We start from the raw sequence: 24,098 nt of genomic DNA, 5'->3' as shown, positions 1-24,098 counted from the left end.
CCCTGTACTAGAGCAGTCCTGCGCGAGAGCAGCCCTGTACTAGAGCAGTCCTGCGCGAGAGCAGCCCTGTACTAGAGCAGTCCTGCGCGAGAGCAGCCCTGTACTAGAGCAGTCTTGTGCTGCAGCAGTCCTGAGTGAGAGCAGCCCTGTGCTAGATCAGTCTTGAGTGAGAGCAGCCCTGTGCTAGATCAGTCCTGAGTGAGAGCAGCCCTGTGCTAGATCAGTCTTGAGTGAGAGCAGCCCTGTGCTAGATCAGTCCTGAGTGAGAGCAGCCCTGTGCTAGATCAGTCTTGAGTGAGAGCAGCCCTGTGCTATATCAGTCTTGAGTGAGAGCAGCCCTGTGCTAGATCAGTCCTGAGTGAGAGCAGCCTTGTGCTAGAGCTGACCTGTGCTAGAGCAGTCTTATGCAAAAGCAGTCCTGTGCGGGAGCAACCATGTGCGAGGGCAGCCCTGTGCGAGAGCAGTCCTGGGTGAGAGCAGCCCTGTGCGAGAGCAGCCCTGTGCGAGAGCAGTCCTGTGCGAGAGCAGTCCTGTGCGGGAGCAACCATGTGCGAGGGCAGCCCTGTGCGAGAGCAGTCCTGGGTGAGAGCAGCCCTTTGCGAGAGCAGTCCTGGGTGAGAGCAGCCCCGTGCTAGATCATTCCTGTGTGAGAGCAGCCCTGTGCTACAGCAGTCCTGTGTGAGAGCAACCCTGTGCTAGATCAGTCCTGAGTGAGAGTAGCACTGTGCTAGAGCAGTCTTGTGCAAAAGCAGTCCTGCGCGAAAGCAGCCCTGTACTAGAGCAGTCCTGCGCGAGAGCAGCCCTGTACTAGTGCAGTCCTGCGCGAGAGCAGCCCTGTACTAGAGCAGTCCTGCGCGAGAGCAGCCCTGTACTAGAGAAGTCTTGTGCCGCAGCAGTCCTGAGTGAGAGCAGCCCTGTGCTAGATCAGTCTTGAGTGAGAGCAGCCCTGTGCTAGATCAGTCCTGAGTGAGAGCAGCCCTGTGCTAGATCAGTCTTGAGTGAGAGCAGCCCTGTGCTAGATCAGTCCTGAGTGAGAGCAGCCCTGTGCTATATCAGTCTTGAGTGAGAGCAGCCCTGTGCTAGATCAGTCCTGAGTGAGAGCAGCCTTGTGCTAGAGCTGACCTGTGCTAGAGCAGTCTTATGCAAAAGCAGTCTTGTGCGGGAGCAACCATGTGCGAGGGCAGCCCTGTGCGAGAGCAGTCCTGGGTGAGAGCAGCCCTGTGTGAGAGCAGCCCTGTGCGAGAGCAGTCCTGTGCGGGAGCAACCATGTGCGAGGGCAGCCCTGTGCGAGAGCAGTCCTGTGCAGGAGCAACCATGTGCGAGGGCAGCCCTGTGCGAGAGCAGTCCTGGGTGAGAGCAGTCCTGGGTGAGAGCAGTCCTGGGTGAGAAGAGTCATTTGCTAGAGTAGTGCTGTACAGGACCAGTCCAGTGTCAGAGCAGTCCTGCGAGTGCCAATGTGCACAAAGTGATGTGCTGAAAAGCAAAATATGATATCACTAGTTAATGCACAAGGGAGCCGGGCTTCTGCCATAGGATATTATAAGAATTTCATGACACATTGATAGTGAAAGGACTACTGAGACCCTGCTTGTATGTATGCATTGTGTACGTGCTCAGGAGTAAGGTCAAGTGTATTGTGGTTTGAGTGGGGCAGACTTGTTAAGGAAACAGTCAGGCACAGACATGTGGTCATAGGCACACTGGAAATGCTAGAGGCTCGAGAGGTAGGACAGCGTGACGTCACCAGAGCCCTGAAACAAGTAAAAGTGGGCGTAACATGTGTGCACTGGGAGGCAGAGATAAGTGCAGCAACCTCTAGGCCAGGCGTGCACATTTAAGCTTGAAATTATACATGCCCCATTGACCTAGGGCAGAGGTCTCCAAACTTTTTAATGCCGCGTCCCCCCAGTTGAAAAATAAAAATCATTGGGCCCCCCTCAGAATTTTTCACAATTATTTTATAAACATGACAATGTTTAAATATGTCTAAACCTATTTAAACATTGCAGTTAAGTACCGTTACCTTTTTAAAACTGCAATAACATGCTTCTGCTTAAAACAAAGGCCTGTTATCGGTATAATATTTATTTTGGCCAGAGTCTGGGGCCCCCTCTGGGATCACTTGAGGCCCCCCTGTGGGGACCCGCCCCCCAGTTTGAAGACCTCTGACCTAGGGATATACTAATACATTTAGATCAGGGTAGTGACAAGTGTTTTGCTGCGCCACCAGACAGCCACAAAATCTAGCATATTCTTGTGCTGATTTCATTGGGAGATGTCAATCTGCCCCTAACCAGTTGGGGGTCCACAATGCTTAAACCAAGCCATGACATTTGTCTGCAGTGTGGCCCAGAGTAACCCCCTGTGCAGCTGAGCTGTCCTGTGACTGGCCAGTGAAGTTGAAAACCAGAGTGTATTGCTCAAACCAGTATTGTTAGCAGGACAGACCGAAGCATTTATGGGGCCTGGGCCACCAACATCATTCGGGGCCCCTCTTTTGGCACAACCACCTAGTTCAAACTTACTGAATCCCCCGCACACATTTGACACAGCTAAACCATATGGATGATTCACGAAAGCTGGGCAGGCCTGATGTATAAATACACGTAGAAGTACCAGCACAGGGCCCTGCAAAGAGAGAGGCTTGGGGCAAACAGCCCTTGCTGTGCCCTCCTGTAACACCGACGGGAAGCAGTGGTATCCTAGCTACACATACTGTGCAGAAGTGTTCTTGTTACTTGTGAAGTATTAACAGGGTGCTTCCTATTTGTCTCTTTGGTTTTCCCAGTCATGGAGAGCCATGGAGAGGTGCTGATCGAACTGGCCCTGAACTGCAGCCACTGCCGGTCTGGACACTGCGAGCGCAGCCTTCGAACCAAGCTTGTCAGGTGCATCTGCAGGACTGGGGAGGTGCTGGCGAGTGACAACGTCAGCTGCACAGGTACAAGGGCCTCCATTCTAAGCAGAACACCTATTGGCCCATATGTCCTCAACATGCATGCTGTGTTGCAATGATAGGATGATGTCCATCTAGTTTGTTCAACCAAAAAAAAGGCCAAACAAAAGGCAATAAAAGTATATATGTCACAACAGAACACAAATGTACAAAACAAAATAAACACTAACCCAGGAGTAAGAATGCAGGCTTCCCACTTACTTCTGATGAGCAAAACCTTTACTCTTCGCAAACACTTTAGACCAGTGGTTCCCAACCTGTGATCTTGGGGTCCCTGAGGGGTCCGCGAAGCCTCCTCACGGGGTTCAACAACTGCTTAAAATATTAAATAATATTAACAGATCATAAAGTGTACATAAATAGAGAGGCTAAATGTACAAATGAAATTTTCAAAAAGTATTGTAAATATCAAAGAATTTGAAACTGGAGGCTAAAAATTAAATTAGTATCCTCAGATTGATTTCATGGGAGCAGAGCAGGTGCATCAAACTGAATATAGTATGGACGGTGTGTGGCTCAATAGAATTTTTCGAAAAGCTCCAACCTTCCTATGTAAATTTTCTTTTTTTTTATTTCTATTTTTTTTCAAATTAAATAAAATGTGTTGTCATTTGTGTATGTGTTTGATGAATGCTTGGTTCAGTATCTTTTGTGTATTGTTTTGCATTTCAAATAATCAACGATGTTTGGGCCAGGGTCCCTCGCTTCCACTAATGACTCGGTCGGGGTTCCCGGATTTCAATAATGATTCAGGGGGGTCTCCGGGTTCCAACAGTGATAAAGTGGGGGTTCACAGAAGTCTAAAGGATGGGAACCACTGCTTTAGACCTCGCCAAGCAGTTCTCAGTTACAGTGAGAGGTGTTTCCAACTCTCTTTCCTCCCATTTGTATCTTAATAGGAAACAGATAAGTCAATGGGGTGTTAAAGTGTCCACAAACAGTAACCCCCATAACTTTATTGAGGGCTAAAATTTATGTTACCGACACCGGGGAAAATATGAAGAAGTTCAATAAAAGGGTAGATATAGTTCACCTACAAAACTATAAAAGGCATATGGGAAAAAAATGAAGGAAAATGATAAAATTATAACCAAAGTGCTTAACGTATGTGATTAGTCCCCACTGAAAAGAAGCATTGGCAAAAATCAATAGTTCTGGCTTTCATGAGGGAATCCTGTATGAACAAATGCATTACCTTCCATCTTAGATAGATCTGATCTTATAAACTACTTTTCAGGGCCAGAGCCTCTATTTTTTCTGACTTCTTATCATCAAGTCAGGGGGCTTCCAAGTACCATCAAATGCATGTTTTCATTACCTCCCAACAAGTTGCATGCATTCATAGTAGATCCTGCTAATAGATCATTAATAAACAAAAAATAATGTTCATTATTGCATTGGTTTGATTTATAAAGATAATACACACAAGGAGATATGATCTGATGGCTGACCTGGGGTCTGAGGACCAGGGAACCTGTGGCGGGGGTTGGGTAATTTCTAAAACAGACTATACAAACATCAAGCTATCAAGCCTTCTGTTTATCCATATATATATATATATATAGATATATACCTACATGTTTTTGTGCATAGGGTGCTTGCATGTGTGCTGTTTGCTTCTGCATCCCAACATATCACACAATAAAAGACCGCCATTGCAAAAGTACATTGTTTCAGCAGTTGGATCATTCAGGCTTGCAACTGAAGCTGGGATCCCCAAATGCTTGCATCTTGCCTGCAGGAAAGCAATGTTGCGGTGGTTCACAGGCCACTGTTTGATACCGCCTGTTCTCTCCTTCTGTTTTCAATGCTCGATAATCAGAAACGTATCCTGCTTCAAGATTCACTTCCTCATACCTCAGATTGAAACAAAAAGACTCCCCGCCACATGTTTTGGTACGCGTTATGCTGCTACCACACACACCAGAACCTCTTTTAGGATACGTCAGATGAACTTCTTCTCAGGGAAACATAGCAGAACCAATTCTGTTGGTAATTTTTCCAGTACTTTTTGGAGTCTGCCCATGGGTGTATTGTGAAAGCTCACAAATCTCCACTTCCTTTGAGAAACCCTTTTGTTACCCTGTCTTTTATTCTTTTGGGTTGTCAGTGTTGCTTTGAGAGGGAAGCACTGAGAGGCAATAGAGGACACAGCATTGAACAGGGAGGTGGGCTCCCCGCACCCTCACTGTGTGACACTGACACCCCGTTGTTTTGGAAGGGTTCTGGGTACAGGTTGCTCTCCCTTATTATCCTCAGGAAAAAGATGATGTGAGGCACTTGAGCATATTTTTCGGATGAGAATATGTGGATCATCTCTGTAATTGTCCACCAATACTCATCCTGCATGTACCTAAAATGACTGTTGAAATTATAACATGAAGAGCTTTTTTTGCTCCAAAATCTGGACTCCCCAACTTATAATGTCACACCAGATCTATGTGTGGTCCTGAGGAAGGTGGTGTAGAAGTTCACAGAAACCACCGAACCGTATGTCAATGCTTTTTAAAGGCGCTACAGCCCTTCTGAATACCGTGCCACATGGTTAGAGGACATTGGACTGGTCTCTTCTTTGGATCTGCCTGTTGTCCAGAGACCGAGTTCTAAAAGTGTGTGTATATTTGCGTGAATGTGTGCAGTTGATGAAAGTCTTTTGCACAAGTTTGTGTATTGTTATTTCAACAAAGTGTAATGGTTGACTGAATATTAACCTTAGCTTACATGTTTATGTTCATTAATATCTGAATAGTGTGTTTCCATGAATAAATGAGATTACATTAAATTAATGAATTAACCCCACCAATCATTAACATGAAATCACATAGCCCCCACAATATTTTACATCTAATTCATATTAATGTAATCTACCACAGAGAAACTGGAGCAAATGCATTTAATGGTCTATTTGAGAGCACAAAGACTAACCCAAAAATCAACAGTGACCAATAACCACTGGATTAATCACTAACACTGGGTTCTACAGCAGCATACTGCCTGGTATAAAGCCCTTCATCAAGGGTAGTAAGCGCTATATAAATGCAATTACAATACTATACCAAAGAAGTGAATAGTCAGGTCTTGATGGTAAGGGCTGGGATAAAACACAGTGACTGATAGCGAAAGCACACTTGGTCTGGGTGTCAGCTACTGTCAGGATGTGGCAGGACCAAGGACTTCTGGTCAGATTCCTGCTAAACCTATTGTGAGTTTTTAATGTGTTTAAACTCGGCAGAGCAAGAAGGTTAGTGCACAATCTCCAACCAATTTACAGAGCACAATGAAATCAAATTGAAGTGTGTAGCATAGTTCTAAGCTTGGCTTTTGAAAGAGGATGAAACATGTTGAGCCTTCTCGAATAGCCATCTCACAGGTGTCTTTATTCAGGAATGCAGATACATGCAGTTGTGCATGTACAGTGTTTGAATGGAGAATGTGTTCTTCTGTGAAAATCTCTGTACACACAACCATGTGTGCCATGATTCTTGGCTGCAAGCACCTGATGAAAATCTAGTGGTTTGCTACAGATGATGGCATATCTCTTGTTGGGCATGCTGACTTCCAGAGTTTTTTCTTTTATTGTAACTTTTCCAGTATGCTACTCCAGCACTGATCTTTAGGTTGGTTGGGAAATATGCAAGTGGGATCTTTGGAACTGATTATTTAGAGTTACACTTGTGTTTTTCCTGTGTCTATGAAGAGCCAGAAGCTGACGGGCACTTCCCCATACCGCTCATTCTGTCGGTGGTCACTGCAACCGTAATACTTGGTGTGGTCTTCACTACTGGAGGTCTAGCTATCGGTAAGAACATTTGATTTGCCAGTACGTGCACCATAGGCTTTCACAAGTCACATTTCTTTGGAGCCTTTGACATATGTATTTTTCACCTAATTTGTTTCCTTCTTTTACCTTGATCAATCGCTCGCCCCCAGTTTACCACCGCAAGAAACAACAGCTGGAGGGAGTTCGTGTGCGGCTGCAGAGCTCAGAGTACAAACTGAGCAAAATCCGCACCTCCACCATCATGACAGACTACAACCCTAACTACTGCTTTGCCGGGAAGGCTGCCACCTTGAGTGAGCTGAAGGAGATCCCTCGGAAGAACATTTCCCTCCTCAAGTAAGAAACACACCCAACAAGGCATTGTGAATTAGAAGCTATAGGTTATGGGTGTGGCAATGTGAGGAAAGACGCTCAGGTTACCCAATCGAAACTCAAAGAAGACACTGATTTTATATAAACTCCCATCGCCCCATGCCATTATGATGGAGCCCATGATATAACATATCAAAAGCACCCTCTTAAAAGAAATTGCCTTGCCTACATTTCAAATTGAAAGTTCATCTTGAAATTAACCCTTACATAGACCTTGTAAAAGGTCTCAGCTGGTGATTAGGCAACAATGTCAGACTGCTGAAGGATTTGTGTTTGTATTTTGAGGTGGTCCGTATCTGTGATTGATAGATTGGTAGATCAGCTCTGGTGCTGTCCTGGAAGGTGCTCTTTAAACCATATAATCGGTAATGTGCTGATGGTATTTTGTGAAGTCAATGATGTGTATGTTTGTGTGTCACTGAATGGGATTTGTGTAAGTCTACACATTTTTTTCTATTGTGCTGAAACAAGCTAACAGAAATACTGATGCTATAACTGACATTTGGTTTCATTTCTCACCAGGGCTCTTGGACATGGTGCGTTTGGAGAGGTCTATGAGGGTACAGTGGTGGGAATCGGAGGGGACCCCAACCCTCTCCAGGTGGCTATCAAGGTCAGTATTCTTCATCACATGTGCTTTGCTAAGCCTCAATGCATCAGAAGTGCTATAAATATTTTTGTTCACTCCTCCTGCACCACTGACTAATCCAGTATCAGTTCTGAAATGCAATCTCAGCCAACTTACTCACTGAATAAATATTAATTTTCTTCTGGTGTGGGATTGCAGCAGTGGAAAATCACTTTTGTAGGGCACTTCCTGTGTATAGAACTGTAAAGACATAACTAACATATAAGATTAAAAACCTCTAATTATACGTAGAGTACTTACATTTATTCAGTTATTTGCAGAAACTTCTAACTCATCAAAGAACAGGGGAGAGTACTTCTTCGGTTGTCTTTAATTTGGATGCACTTTATTTTGTGCAATATATCTCTTGCAGTATAATAGCAATACAGACACATTCTGGTGGCAGAGAAATAAAACATTCCTGGAATAAGTGCCTGTCATGTAAAATATGTGTGGTCAGCCAGTGAAGGTAATGAAAATACAAAGGAATATTAAAAGAGGATAAGAGTTCCAAATACAAAATAATTTCATGTATGATCTGATGATCTCATAGAGTGCAAAACAAAGAAACAATACACATCAAAATATAACTTCCATGAGCACCAACACTTCAATAAAATACTATGATCACATTCGCTGCAGGAGCTGCCATTAAGTTCTTTCTGCTATTTGGTGGACTGCGCGCAGGAAGTCAGGGGGTATTACCCAGCTCACAGGGTGACTGTCCTCCAAACACAAACATGGCATCTGTGTTGCTCATAAGCAAACAACAATTTGCAAAGTACTAAATGTCTGTAGGCCTTTTCACAGAAAGTGCTTAACACCCAGTGGCTTGCTTTGTAGCACAATCCATCAAGCTGGAGCAGATCTGCAGATGTGCACATACACAACACACTTATGTAGAAAATTAAGCTAGCCCAGACAAACTGTCTCACCAGTAACTCTACCTACACCAAATTTCATGCAGAAAAATGTTTTTGTAAAGTCGTCAAGCAAACCATTTAACATTGTGATACCTGATGTTCTGAAAGGGTTATAGAGTATGTCTATTTATTGTGCCAGTCTTTGCATTGCAAGAAATGCTAGGCAACTCTGCTCCAGTCATTCTTCTGTAAATACTCTGTCAGCTAACTGGACAATCTTTGAGCACAGTAAAGTCCTCCACATGTCTATGACATTAACTAGCGGAGCACAAGGCAATGCTGGTCAGGAGGTTCACAGGCGGTTTACCCATACCGCTTCAAGCCTCGTTACTTGCCCCTCATACCTAGCAATGAGGACGCTTATAGTTGCTGTCAGATGTTTGATGAACCTTTTTACCTGTGGTGCTAGTGTGGAGGCTGTAATATCCACACAATCATTCACAACGTGTTTACTTACCTCCTCGCAAGCATGTGTGCGCTTGACAGAATAAATGAGTAATGTCACATGTATGTTATGTGACTGGCAGATTCTGCACAGGTGGATGTCATCATATTCCTACTGAGAACAAAGTGAACACTAGACATAATGGTGCTCCTCTTCATGATGTCTGTGTCCATCTTGTGCACTTGTTTACATGCCTGTAGCCATCCCTGCGGCTTTGCCCCTTATAACACAGATGTCTAAATAAGCAGTAGAATCTGCATTCACATCCTGCCAGACCAGAAACTCAGCCCTGCAACTGCATCTGAGTCCTCCTTTCCCTCGGTGACATCACCTAGCAAACAAGAGTCCTGACCTGGACCATGTGGATGATCCCCGGAATACACAAACTGCATTGGTATAGCTTTGGAAGAAATCCTACAAACAGACACCTTGCCTTGATTGAAGTGGACTTCAACATTTAAGAAAGTTTGCGCTCTTTCTATCCCCAACTAGCTTCCAGTAGATGCAAAGCAGGATAAATACTGTAACAAGTGACTCAGAAACTTGAACTTTGTCTGTACCCCGAGAAGTAAAACAGTAAACCATCCCAGAATCATGTTTGCCCGGAACAAAACTTCTCATGTTACTGTTTTCCTCAAAAAAACTTCCACAACCTTCCTTGGAGTTAGTGGACACTCCATTGCCCGGCGTTGAGATGAATGGGCCCCACCATAGGAGCAGAAAAAGCAAAGCTAACGGATGTGTGTCAGCTTCTGGCCACAAGGATCTTGTAGCCAGCTGAAAGGACAAAATCTATTGACTAGTTGGTTGGGGACCTCTACAGGCCATTCAAGGAAACTGAATGGGTGAGAGTCTGCTTTGTTCCACACCATCCGCACTCTACCTGCTTCTTTCCATCCACAGAAGGACTCTGTCATTTTTCCTATTCCACTCGGGCGGAAATGCAGGGCCCCATATTTTGAGCCCATTGGCACTAACTTCAAAAGTGGTTGACCCATCTTTCAAGCTCCTAGAATTCTAGACCTGAGACTTGTGAGATAAGGGTTAGAATATGATTCTATATCAGAGTTCCCGAGTTCACACTGGTGGGCACAGTAGGTGAATTTCCAAGGCCCTTTGGCTGCATTACTAAATGCAATTGTAGACAGCAACCAACCAGGGGTGTACTTTGGGGTGTTAGTCTTTGACTTTGGAGACCAATTGGGCCTGTAGTGGTCAACATTAAACTGTCTCCATTGTCACCTGACACTGACTACAGGATCTCAGCTCTCTGACTTTACCAGCTATCCCATTGGCATCCTACATCCAGCATGCTGGACTTGAGTGAAACACCTGTTCATTGTGGATAGCAGGTAATCAGTTCAGTTTACTCTTTTGGACTGTTTTTTGGATTCTAAGGTACTCGGGATAAAAACTACAGAGGTGTTTATCCTGGCAACGAAGGTCACTGAGAAACTAGGGCAATTGACAACAGTGATAAATGAGAGTACCTACTACAAATACTTCCCAGTAAACACAGATTGTCCAAGGACCCAGAGAAAAGGCCTCATAATGCGCTATTGTAATGTATTGTATTGTATTGTCTTGTATTGTCTTGTATTGTGTTGTATTGTATTTGCATTTATATATCTCACCATAAAAAAATTAAACCAATGAATCAATCAAGGCATTGTAAACATACTTTCTGTCTGTCTCTCGCTAGGGGCTTCAGAACACATAATTCACTTGTTTTCTATACTATATTAAGTATCATATAGATTCGGGATGCCTGTAATTTTAACAGTTTGCAGGTTTTTTGTCTCCTTCTTCTATTCTTTGCATAGACACTTCCTGAAATCAGCTCAGAGCAAGATGAGATGGATTTTCTAATGGAGGCATTGATCATAAGGTAAGGACACATTTCTGCTTTCCCAGGTGCGTGCAACTAACACATATTACCTGCTACAAGCTCATCAAGCAGTTTCAACAGGTCTGGCATTCAACATACCCTTTCCCAGTGCACCAATTTTGGATTGTTACCATAACCAACTCAAGCCTACTGTTTTGAGTGTAACCCCTGCCTTAAGGCAGTCATCAGGCACAGAGTCATCATATTACAAAGATATATAAAATTACTTTTGGCTACCCAAAATACTATCTCTCCATACATGACCTAACAATGATTCTCACAGACCAAATCTTCTATATCCCATGTCTTGTCACAGGAGGTAACCAACACCAAAACCTTTGCCTACTACAGTAATCTGTGAGTGTCCATAGGCAACTCAAATGGATTAATGTTAATGTATATCCCCTTCACAGTAAATAAGTCAGGACTTTTGCCTTTATTGTAACATATCATAATAAATAGGTCAGGCCTGTAGTCATGGTCATTGGCTTGCCACCATAACAAACTCATTCCTGCTGTATTGAGTATAAGCTTTGCCACCAGACAAGAAGTGCAAGTCAAGCACTTTTTTGAGTGGAAGCATACAACCTTGGTCCAATCAAGTGATGTACTCTGTGAAACCAACATGTGGGTGAAAATGAAGCCCATTTGTCAGCAGTAGATCTATTTTTGATTGATCACAATAGGTACAGTGACAGCTGGGTTGTCAAAGCAGGCCTAAAGAAGCATAATTCAGTCTCTTAACCAATGTAATCTGTTTTTTTGCTCTCCTGTTGTTGGCAGTACGTTCAGTCACCAGAACATCGTACGGTGCATTGGAGTAAGTCTACAGACACTTCCACGCTTCATTCTGCTGGAGCTCATGGCTGGTGGAGACATGAAGACCTATCTGCGACAGAATCGGCCTCGCGTGGTAAGCTGAGACCTCTATTTGTTTTCTTTTGGGGCTAGTAAGTATGCTTCATTAGAGGAACAAGGGAACGTTTTCACACAGTGGCAAATAGCACCATCCACAAATCAGAAGGCGAGCCCTTCCACGTTTGTATTTTTACAACATTGAGAGGTGGCCATGGAAAATGTATGCTCTTCTCATTAGTCAGAACAACAAAATGTTTCGGCTAATGATAATAGGGGAAATAAAGAAATACATAAATCATGGAACAGTGCACTCTGATTGCACAGTATGGGTGGAACAACGAAGGTGAATGGCAGCAGTGATATTATGCCCCTGCGTTCCACAGTTCTGTGGCAGGGTACATGGCAGTGGATTTAGAATACCCGTCCACTGCATGACTCTTTACTTTACTCTTAAAACAGGTTACAATTGCAGAAGGCCCCCCACACTTAAACTGACCTGAATTATTTAATAAATGAATACTCGTCATATATAATACTGATGCCATTGTTTCTTTTTCAAAGGAAACTAGCATATTACGCCCAGGGCGCCCATAGATAAACAACAGCTGTGTCCTTTCGTGTAGTAGCCTGTAGAGGTGGATGAGCTTACTGTAAAAGGATATTGGTAAATCTTCTGATGTAACCCCTCACAGGATCTCTGCAGGACTCTGATAGTCTTTGTAGATTGTTTTTATATCCCTCTTTGAGGATTCTGTGATCTAGCTCCTAGAGCATGCCATGCTGAAATTCCAGTAAAGATTTCCTTGAAGCTCACTGTAGCACATATTCTGAATAAGAGTCTTTCAGTTCTGCCTCATGCGCTCACACCTTGTCTCATGCCACAAAACCATGAACATCCGAGGTCCAGAGGGCGCTTGTCTGGTTTATCCTCTCATGGTTAAGGCACCACATGAGCCTGGCTTATCCATCTACAGGTGGTTCCCGCGCCACACACCAACTCCACCTTTTCTCGGGGCTCAGCTTGAGATTGACTGGCAGCTGTCTTAATGTTGGGGACAGTGGCATCTGGACCACACAGACCCAAACACAACACTAAAACTAAAATCTTATGTTCTAAAAGTGACTTTGCATCTGCCATACTAAAGCAATCATACTATTACTTAGAGGATTTCATTAGCCCACCGGATGTAGATTTATACTGTTTCACTCAACCTGTTAGAAACAATGCCATCCACTGAAGCGCTGTGTGTCAGTGCCGATAATGTGTCATAATGTGTCAGATCATTACGCACAATTTTCAAATTGTTATCCAGACACCAATGCCGTGTCTCTGCATTTTATTACTACCATCCTCCTCATTTTTACCCACCTCAGTTCCACCTCATCATGTGTCCTCACTCTTGTATCTTTTCTCTCCCTTACACAGCACCAGTCGACTAGTCTGACCATGCTGGACCTGCTGGACATGGCGCGAGACATTGCATGTGGCAGCAAATACCTCGAGGACAATCACTTCATCCACAGGTGAGGGGAACTCCGTACTTTCCAAACCTAGAGTAATCTACAGGCCCATTCTGCTGCTCATTCATCATACTCCTGATCTCTCAGTGTTCCCGTGGGGTGTGGGTGCGCCCACACCCACTATCATTCCATAACAGTAAGGTGCACTATTAGTCTACACTAACACTATGATTACTGTTATAATGTTACTGATCCTGTCAGCACTAGTTTCCTGTAATATCTCAGTGTAGAGCCTAGCAGGTACACATGTACCTTAGACTGCTATGGTTTACAGCCTTGAGGGTGCACACACTAAATACACCATTACAGTGCACAAACTATTCAGCGCACTTATATCCTGCACAATAATGGTATAGAAGCTTGAGTGTGCACTCACTTAATGTAGCATTACAATGCAGAATCTCCGAAGTGTGATTATATCATATACTATTATGGTGTAGAACCTTGAGGGTACTCTCATTTCCTATATTGTTGCAGCGCAGACGCTCTCAAATGCACTCAGATCTTATACTAACATAGTGCAGACCCTCTCAGGCGCACTTATTTAGTATAACTTTATGGAACCCCTAAGTTGCACTAATTGCCGACACAATTACTGCATAGGACCTCTCAGGTGCATTCATATTCTACACTAGTGTCTATAACATTATGCCGTATGAACCTCTTAAGTGCACTTGTCTCTTGTAGCATTAGAGGGTGAAACCTTCCAGGTACACTCCTTTCCTACAGCATTATAATGTAGAACCTCTCTGGTACACTCATGTCCCACCCTTGTGTCCTGTAGCATTATGTGGTAGAATCCCTCAAGAGCACTTGTGTCCTGTAGCACTATGTGTTAGAATCCCTCAGGAGCACTTGTGTCCTGTAGCATTATGTGGTAGAGTCCCTCAAGAACACTTGTGTCCTGTAGCATTATGTGGTAGAGTCCCTCAAGAGCACTTGTGTCCTGTAGCATGATGTTGTAGAATCCCCCAAGAGCACTTGTGTCCTGTAGCACTATGTGTTAGAATCCCTCAGGAGCACTTGTGTCCTGTAGCATTATGTGGTAGAATCCCTCAAGAGCACTTGTGTCCTGTAGCATTATGTGGTAGAGTCCCTCAAGAGCACTTGTGTCCTGTAGCATGATGTTGTAGAATCCCCCAAGAGCACTTGTGTCCTGTAGCATTATGTGGTAGAGTCCCTCAAGAGCACTTGTGTCCTGTAGAATTATGTGGTAGAGTCCCTCAAGAGCACTTGTGTCCTGTAGCATGATGTTGTAGAATCCCCCAAGAGCACTTGTGTCCTGTAGCATTATGTGGTAGAGTCCCTCAAGAGCACTTGTGTCCTGGAGCATTATGTGGTAGAATCCCTCAAGAGCACTTGTGTCCTGTAACATTATGTGGTAGAATCCCTCAAGAGTGCTTGTATCCTGTAGCATTATGTGGTAGAATCCCTCAAGAGCACTTGTGTCCTGTAACATGATGTTGTAGAGCCTTGCAGGTTCACTCCTTTCCTACAGCACTTTGATGCAGAGCCTCTCTGGTGCACTCATGTTCTACACCAGGATGTTGTATGTCTTGAACGTGCTTGTCTCCTATAGCATTAGGAGGAAGGACCTTTCTGGTGCACTTTCTACCAACTGAATTATTCTACTATGAGGTAGAAGTCTCAGGTGCTCTTGTGTTCTGTAATATTGTGGAATATCTCTGGTGCACTTGTAATTATAGGTTTATTTGGGGTATCGTCCATAAAACACATAGAAAAATACAGCATCACAGTTCAAACAATAAAACATCTTGGTACTAGTCAATAAAGAGTATAACAAAATGAAAACCAAGAGGATTAACATTCATCATGAATAACAAAAATCGATCCATCACTGAATATTATTTAAAAAATATAGTAAAACAATCTAGACAGAGCAATACTATCTCATTTTAAAACATCAAACCATCCCTTTTCCTAATCAGCCACAGCATAGAGAAAACGTCTGATCTCCCCCCCCCTAAGATAGTAAACTGCCCCAAATCGTTTGCAATATCCTATAGGCCTCCTGGAATCGTCTCACACCAATGATCTTGCACAAGAGTTTGATCCCTGGTGAACTTGTTTATTGTGTGAAATGTCTAATGTATACTAGCTTCTCATACACTTACAGCAATGAGCATCATATGGTGTAAAGAACATCTGAAGTGGGTGCATTAATATCTTATAACATTACTGCACATAACCTCTCTGGAGGACTCATGTTGTACACCATTATTGTACAAAACGTCTCAGGTACACTAGTTTCCAGCCCTATTGCAGCATGGAACCTATTACAGAGTAGAACCTCTTTGGTACACTCATGCCTCACACTCAAGCCTTATACCATTATGGTGTAGAAACCTGAAAGTGCACTTCGGTGGATGTGGTAATAAAAGACTCGCTTACCCACTTATCCCAGGAATCGCCCCACAAATTAAAAGTCCATCAAAATTCAGACTGAAAAATTGTGGCGGCGGGCGTTTGCCATCCACAGAGAATGCTTTAGCAACTCCTTTGCCTTAGAACTGAAAAATGAATCCCATCTTTTCAAATTTAGGAAAAGTTCTAAAACTGTTCTTTTTAAAAGCCTACTTTTCTTCTTGTAATCTGCTAAAGTCTAATGGGATGTAATATTTTTCTTAGCACTAAGAGACTATACATTATGGCAACGTACTTTACTAACAGCCATAAATATAAAAAGGAAAGAAATTACTTCAAAGGTATTTAGGACCTGACTAAACTATTCCTGAAAGATTATTCAAAGAGAGGCGGAATTGTCTTGCTAAAATAATAGAGGATTTAAAATAAAATCTTATTCAAGTACCAGCTCCTGGCTCTTTCAGAAACTCAAAACACGAACACATGACCATGATACTTCATTGTTCTGAGTCCAATTCTTCTTCGTCGCTGCCCTTATTGAGCAACTGCTCCATACACAGACATTGTTTACCTATCCCTAGTAAAACATAACCTGCTCCACTGTGGCTTCCTCCCCACATACTTACTCTGTTTACCCAGAAAAGAAGGAAACTTGTATATTCACTTCTTGTATTAACAAGCCATATCCCCAGGTGGTTGTCTCTCCTCCAAACTGAATTTATGGAAGGAGGTCACCTGGGACTGTGAGGAAGAAGACTGGGACTCCAGTAATGAAGACTGCCAGAAGTAAATGGCCCTTTGCCTCATCATCCATCTTCACTGTCACAGTTCTTACTTCATTAGGCAGTACCCAAGCAGAAGACAACCAAAGGTGATCAGAAATTAAACCCTCAAGAGATTGTAATGCTGCAACACCCAGTGCACTTGATGTAAGGCTGATATTAACCTATGTTACACCTTGGCCAAATCCAAAACATGAACAGCAAACCTCAGAAGAAAAACCACACCCAGCATGGAGGCAGTAATACACCATGAAAGTGTCTATTATTGAAGCCCCTTGAATGCTGTCCAAGAGGTGGACACCCCCACGCTGAAGATGCTTAGACTGGACTAGAAAGAACTTCCCCACAAAACCTATAATGATAATCTCCCGAGGCCAACATCCAGGGTAGATGAAGAAGGGCACAGCCGCTGCCCTGACATACCAAAGGTTACGAAAAGTGCATCAACCATTATCAATGAGCCTGTCCTGTCTACATAAATTATCAGGACAAGTCAAGAGAATGTAAAAGAATTATCTTTGGGAAGGAATGAGATGGAAAATAAACTGGAAAAATCAAATCTTGAGGTAAATATTATGAAGAAGGAACCGTAGGAAGAAAAGAGGGGTCGTGACATAAAAGCACCTTCTTTGAAAATATTCAAAGATGATCAGAACATAGTAGAGCACGTGTCTCCCCAATCCTGTTTTCACAACAAACTGCTGCTAGAAATAGTACCTTCTAGCATTGGAGATTTAGAACTTGACTGTCTAATGGTTCAAAATTTGGAGCTTTCAAGGCCCAAAGAAGCAGTGGAAGATTCCATGAAGGCGCATGCAAATAGATGATCAGTGTTCTCATAAAGAAACTTGCAAAAGGATGAGGCCAATTCAGAACTGGATTGAACTTCAGTATCTCTGAACTCCTAAAATGCTGCCCATTGGCTGTGAGGATACTCTGAAGTAATAAAGAAAGGGGTTTTCTGTCCACCCAAAATCTTATCTTCTGAGTCAACAGAGATAGTCTCTAAGGAAGGTTGGAATTACGAGCTGAGTGGTAGTTAATGTATACGATGATTCTCAGATGCGTTAAATATCGCAGCCTTTGCTAAAATGCGGCACGTCAAACCTGGCAACATTTATTTAAATGGTAATTACAGTAACATGTAGATGTTGGAGTGTTAAACACTAAAATCCGCATTTTACTCCACAGAAACTCGTAGTAAGTGCTATTTATCGCAACTGATTTATAGCGTTCCCCGTGGTATTGTTACTTATCAGGGTTGATAAATAACACCTTAACTCGCAATCAGGGCCTATACATGACCAACCCTGAATATGAGTTGGTCGGTATTTTCAAACTGATGCCCAAACTCCAGTTTACACAGGACTGGGAATTATGAGCTGAGAATTATTTAATGTATCCGATGATTCTCTGATGCGTTAAATACCTCAACCTTTGCTAAATTTCGGCAAATCAAACCTGCCGAAATTTGACAGGGGAAACCATGCGGTAATTACTGAAACAATGGTAATTACCGTAACATGCAGATTTTGGAGCGTTAAACACCAAAATCTGCATGCTACTCCCCAGAAACTCGTAATTGGTGCTATTTATCAACCTGATAAAATACGATACCCGTGGAATCGTTATTTACCAGGTGCTATAAATAGCACTTATAGGTGTACTCAGGCTCTAAGACAATGATTGTTACGCAACTTTCTCAATGCCTATAACAAAAATTTATTACAGTGGCTAAAAAGGAGGGAACTAGAACATGCATGCCATTTCTAACGTTTACCGCTGAGTGGCGCTGTTGTCTCACGTAGTACAAACCCAATACATAGTTCCTCTCCTTTGGGTAGCGTTGTTAATATGTGGAAGCTAATTATATCAGCCATGAAAGTGGAACTACCCTTCGTTTACTACAAGAGGACAGCACTTTTCTAAAACATTTTAGTAGCACTGCAAGTGGAGCCAAGGCCCAGCCCCTTTGGTTTCCCCTCTCATTTGCTCACTGCCTGACTGGAAGTCCCTCGCTTTCAGTATCTCAGGTTGAAACAAGATGGGGCTTTCAGAAGGGAGAGACGACGAGTTATTTCGCCGAATGGGGAAGCGTTCCACCCTCTTGTGGAGCTGTTTATGGCTTGTAACAAGCACAGACTTGTGCAACTGTAGTGTTTGTCAACATGCCTGTCAGCTCTTGCCAAAGCCTCATGGTCTCCTCAATATAACTCCCATACAAGCCAACATTTTAGAGCAGGCAAGTGGGAGATTTAAAAAAAATAGTCGGGAGAATGTATTCTTCCCATTGACTTCGATTGAAGCCGAGGCAATCTGCCTGAATCTTTCTATTGGCATGTATGGTAACAGGCAACTAGCTATTGGTTTTAGGCAGTTTATTAACATGGCGCAAACAAAAGCAGAGTTCTAAACTCGGTTTTGTGTATGCGCTTTGTAAAACTGCCAAAAATTAGATGTTGAGGCCTGTCACACCCTCTAATCTCCCACTCCAAGATTTAAAGGTAAAGCATTCCGGGTCGCTATATATTTTGTAGCTCAAGCTGCCTTGTTTCCAGCATACCATGCTCCTGCAATCCAAGTGAGGTTTCTGCATGCAGGAATCAGGAGGCGAGAGACTAACCTTGAATCAGTTGTCCCCCGTCTAATCGGGAGGGTTGGCACATGTGCACTATGTTATATTCTTGGCATTATTAACAAGTAATCTTGTGAGGAGAATCGGCGTCAGAAGAGCGTTAAAATAAACACACCACACGCATTGTTAATCGGTGCCTAACTGCCATTCTAGCGCGAGCACTAGAATCTTTATTACTGGCTCCCTGACGTCATGAAAACAAACAATCGAAACTGAACATTGAGAGGGGTTTCTACGCGACCGCATACCAGCGGCTCGTGTAGATTACCCCTCACGGAATAAACTATCGGTAGTAAACATAACATTCCTCTTTCACTCAAAATAAAATAACAATTTAACAAAACAAAAAAAAAAGAAAAACACTGCAATGAATTTCAAAAATTCCTGAATACTCTAATTGCACACATAGTCTTTCATTTTAACAGGAGCTGATATTCGGGAACGCAAAGTATATCTATCCCTGCCTCTTCTCGGCACAGTGCCAATCGGGGAAGAACTGTCTAAAGACTTGCTAGTAGGCTTCTCTGTAACAACAACATCATCAGATGATTCAGTCTCATCCAGGGGCAAACACAGATCCGCAGCAGGGAGCCTGTCTTGTGGTGGAGAACCCTGAGTCATACATTCCTTGGGCAGGACAACAGGGGTACTCAAAACTGGCTCCCGAGAATCATGTATGGGCAAATAATAGGGTTTAAAAAAAGATATATTCCTAGTCACTATCTCCTTGTCTCGTTGGGCAGTGACCATTGTGCCTTTCACATTCACAACTGTCCAAGGGCTAGCTTCAAATGGGAGCTTGAACTTGCCTCCTGCATGTCTATTTTTTACTAACACCCAGTCTCCCACTCTCAAACGTCGCACTCAGGCTCTCCTCTTCTTAGACATCCGATCATTCAGCACCTGACGACTTCGCAAACGACTGGAAACTTGATCATGAAAACCACTCGAAGCATTCACTTGGGGCAACGTGTCTCTCATACCCTGTACACAACACACTTCACTGGGAATAGCACCAGTGGTGCCATGGGGAGTCAGGCGGTACTCCCTTAGAAACTCAAACAGAGCACATTCTACATCCTTTTCCTGAGACACTGCAATTCTTAGCACCTTATTTAAAGTTCTCATAAATCGTTCAACTTCCCCATTAGCTTGAGGCCAGCGAGGGGTGATTTTTCGATGATGAATATCATGTGACACTAAATATTCTGAAAACTCATGGCTCGAAAACGGGGGTCCATTATCTGTTCTCAGCTCTTTGAATATGCCATGGGTGGCCATGATTTTTTCTAAACATGGCACAACTTGATCGGTAGTAGTAGAGGTCAAGACCTCCACCTCTGGGTATTTGGAGAAATCATCTATGGCAACTAGCATATGGCGCCCATCAGGAAGACTGCCTAAATCCACACTCACTCGATGCCATGGAGTGGGAGGAATTGGTTCTGTTATGATCGGAGCAGGCAAATCAGCAGGTCTGAGGATTTGACATGTGTGGCAATGTTGGATCGTCTGTTCTACCCTAGCATCCATGCCAGTAAACCATACTTTACTTCTCAGTCTTGCTTTGGTCTTTACAATCCCCTGATGGGAGATGGGAGCTAAATCAATCGTTCGTTGCTGCAATGCTTCAGGAATCACCAAACGATGACCTCGCAGTAAGCACTCTTCCGGTGACACCACCAACTCTTGGCGAATATTATGCAGGGAAGACAAAGTTACTTTGGCTTGTGTCGTTCTACGACCCATGTCTTGTTTTAGTAAATGCCACTTTCCATCACGAACACACGATATGGCCAACTGTAGCACTTCATCTACTCGGGTGGCCTCTTGAATTTCCTGGATTGAAATGGGACGTGGTCTTGACCGTTCCACCACCAATCTTACGTATTCTTCCACCTCCTCCGATTCCTTTTCCTCCTGAGTAGTGAGGGGTCTGGTGTGTCTAGACAGATAATCTGCCGGGTTTTGGGCTCCTGGTCGATACAGCACCACAAATTGATATTCCTGGAGCTGGAGGATCCATTTTTCTATCCTGGGTGGGGGTTGGGATGTTGACTTATTGAACAGGGGTATCAAAGGCTTGTGATCAGTATTTACTGTGAACGGATGGCCATAGATATACAAATGAAAATGACGACAGCCCCAATGAACCGCCACCGCTTCTTTTTCTATGTGAGAGTAGCGTTGTTCTGTGGTCGTCAAAGCTCTACTCGCATAGGCTACCGGGGCCCATTCACCATCTGTTCCTTTTTGAGATAAAACTGCTCCCAATCCTACGGGACTGGCATCCACAGATATCTCGGTGTCTTTAGAAGAGTCAAAATACACCAACGTGGTGTCTGCCGACAACGCCCGTTTAGTCGCTTGAAAAGCATCGTCCTGGCGAGCCGTCCACTCCCACGGAGTGTGAGTTTTCGTGAGTTCTCTTAACGGCGCCGTGAGAGACGTCAGATTAGGAATAAATCTTCCGCAGTATGTCACCATTCCTAGAAAACTGCGAACACCTGTGACGGAGGTAGGAGGACGTGCCACCTGTATGTCAGCCACTTTTCCTGGATCAGGCCTGACCCCTTGTGTCGAGAAATGATAGCCAAAGAATGCGATATCTTGTTTCAAAAATTTGCATTTCTCCCTGTGTAGTGTCAGTCCATTTTGTCTAAGTCTGTGGAAAGTAGCACGGAGTCTTTTGAGATGCCCTTCCACAGTAGGGGCATGCACAAGAATATCATCAATCACATTGATGACCCCTTCAAGCCCAGCTAACACACCACGAATCGTGTCCTGAAACACTTCTGCGGCACTAGCAATGCCAAAACTGAGACACTTGTACCGCCTCAGCCCCACATGAGTTGAAAATGTTGTTATGGCCCTTGATTCAGGAGAAAGCAACAGTTGGTGATATCCGGCCCGAAGGTCCATTTTAGAGAACCACCGTGACCCACTTACCTGTGCCACAATGTCATCCACCGTTGGTGTGAGGTGCCGCTCTCTCCGAATGGCCACATTCGGCAACCTCATATCCACGCATATGCGCACCTCACCTGGTTGTTTTGGCTTTCGAGTGACAACTATGGGTGACACCCATGGTGTCGGCCCTTCAACTTTTTCAATAATGCCAGCTTTTTCCAATTTGGCCAATTCCTCTTCCATCTTTGGCCTCAGGTGAAATGCTATGCGTCGATGTTTCAGGGCTACAGGTTCAATCGTTTTGTCGATGTGTAGTTTCACTTGTCGCTCCTTCAAACAACCAATGCCTTGGAAGATATCTGCATATTCTTCTTCCAGACTTTCTACGGCACCCACATGAAGACTGAAAGCAAAAGTGACTAGTTCCAGTTCCTCAGCCGTGCGACAGCTCAGTAACATCCCTGTTCCAGTTTTTGTGACATACACCTTTGCTCTGGTAGCAGTGTCCTCATGTACGATGTCTGTCGTGAACACACCTGCCAAAGGAATTGGGGTTGCCGACCCAAATGCATATACCTGCACAGTGGTGGGCCGAAGTTGGGGACGATTTGGAAGCTGCCGGAATACCGACTGTGCCAGTGTATTTATCGAGGCCCCAGTGTCAATGAGAGCAGGCACTTGATGACTATCAATTTTCACTGTGCACCTTGGAATTCTCTTCGCCCTACCATTGCCTGGTTGTGTGGTGTGAATAATATACACTGTGCCTTCCGGTTCGTCATCATCATCCATGTCTAGAACCTCATTCTGTTGTTGGATGGTTTGAGCTTCATGTATCATTTTCCGTCCCCCTGGCTTAGGCTTCTTAGCTGACCTGCATACTTTCGCAAAATGGTTGAGACGTTGACAATTTGTACATTGCTTCCCCATTGCTGGACATTTTCCTTGGTGCGGATACATTCCTCCACACATGTAGCAGGTGCGACCCCCTCCTTCAGATTTATTCTTTTCTTTTTTCTTTATAGGTGTTGCCGCCACCACTGCGTTCACAGGTTCTGTCTTTATAGGTTTTACAAGTGCTGACTCCATATGGGCCGCCCTCACACGTGACAATTCCTTGGAGCGCCCCATTGTAAGTATGTCCACCATTGACATGCCTGGGACTTGTAAGATATGTTCCCTGAGCTTGGTAGAGTGACAGCCTTGAATAAACTGCGCACGAATCTCGTCAGCTGGATCAGGTAACGTACATGTGCTCGCTAACTCCCTGAGTCGAGCATAGAAGACATCTACAGACTCTTCCGGAAGTTGCCTGGCTTGCCTGAGAAGGAAACGCTCATAGTCTGGATTCGCCAATGGCTCGAAATATGCTGTAATTGCACGTTTCATAGTTTGATATGTGAATGGGGGACCATCTTCTACCACCGATTTGCTAACCTTGTGAATCGCAGGCCCTCCCAAATGTAAAAGCATCAGCCTTCTTCTTTCAGGGTGTATTGCTGCTGCCTCAAAATAGTTCTCCAAACGCTCCACCCATGTTCTCCATTTGGCAGTATGTGCTGATGGAGGACCATCAATTAGGAATGGTTCCAACGCCGGGAACGAATTCATGTTGCTGACAGTGTGTACTTGCCAAATAGGGACCACTTGCAACTGACGTTGACGTCCACTCAGTAATCTAAAGTGTCCCAAATACTCTGTGTTGTGTTCACAGGCACCTAGTTATTTTATTATTTATTTATTTATTTATTTATTTTTTTACCCATCAAATGTGCAGTCCTACTGCCACGCCATGAAAACCTTGAATATAGGTTTATTTTTCCATTTCCTCACCTGCACTGCCTCAGTGTTGTGTCTTCTCCCTGCTCCTGTCACTCATCAAGAGTCCAGTGGCTGCAGCCTCTGTCTGAATTTCTTGAATAGAGCTCCCCCACGCACTTTCCTCTAATCTCCTGATGGGGGCGTGGTTGTTTTCTTCTTCCTTTCTCTTTTCCTTTTTTTTTTTTTTTAACAA

General features: G+C 43.8%; 1 protein-coding gene across 1 annotated transcript in view; it reads left to right on the top strand.

Moving 5' to 3' along the window:
- Positions 1-24,098, top strand: part of LTK (leukocyte receptor tyrosine kinase) — a 465,297-nt gene that overhangs the window by 411,338 nt on the left and 29,861 nt on the right. The window contains exons 17-23 of the mRNA XM_069208757.1: positions 2,789-2,941; positions 6,654-6,755; positions 6,887-7,073; positions 7,632-7,722; positions 10,929-10,993; positions 11,777-11,906; positions 13,278-13,375. Of these exons, the coding sequence (XP_069064858.1) occupies positions 2,789-2,941; positions 6,654-6,755; positions 6,887-7,073; positions 7,632-7,722; positions 10,929-10,993; positions 11,777-11,906; positions 13,278-13,375 (826 nt within the window). The remainder of the gene's footprint in view (positions 1-2,788; positions 2,942-6,653; positions 6,756-6,886; positions 7,074-7,631; positions 7,723-10,928; positions 10,994-11,776; positions 11,907-13,277; positions 13,376-24,098) is intronic.

This window comes from Pleurodeles waltl, chromosome 9 (genome assembly GCF_031143425.1).
Source record: "Pleurodeles waltl isolate 20211129_DDA chromosome 9, aPleWal1.hap1.20221129, whole genome shotgun sequence".
NCBI classification, from domain to species: domain Eukaryota; kingdom Metazoa; phylum Chordata; class Amphibia; order Caudata; family Salamandridae; genus Pleurodeles; species Pleurodeles waltl.
The sequence above is the reverse complement of the archived record's forward strand: the minus strand, read 5'-3'. Positions and strand labels throughout refer to the sequence as shown.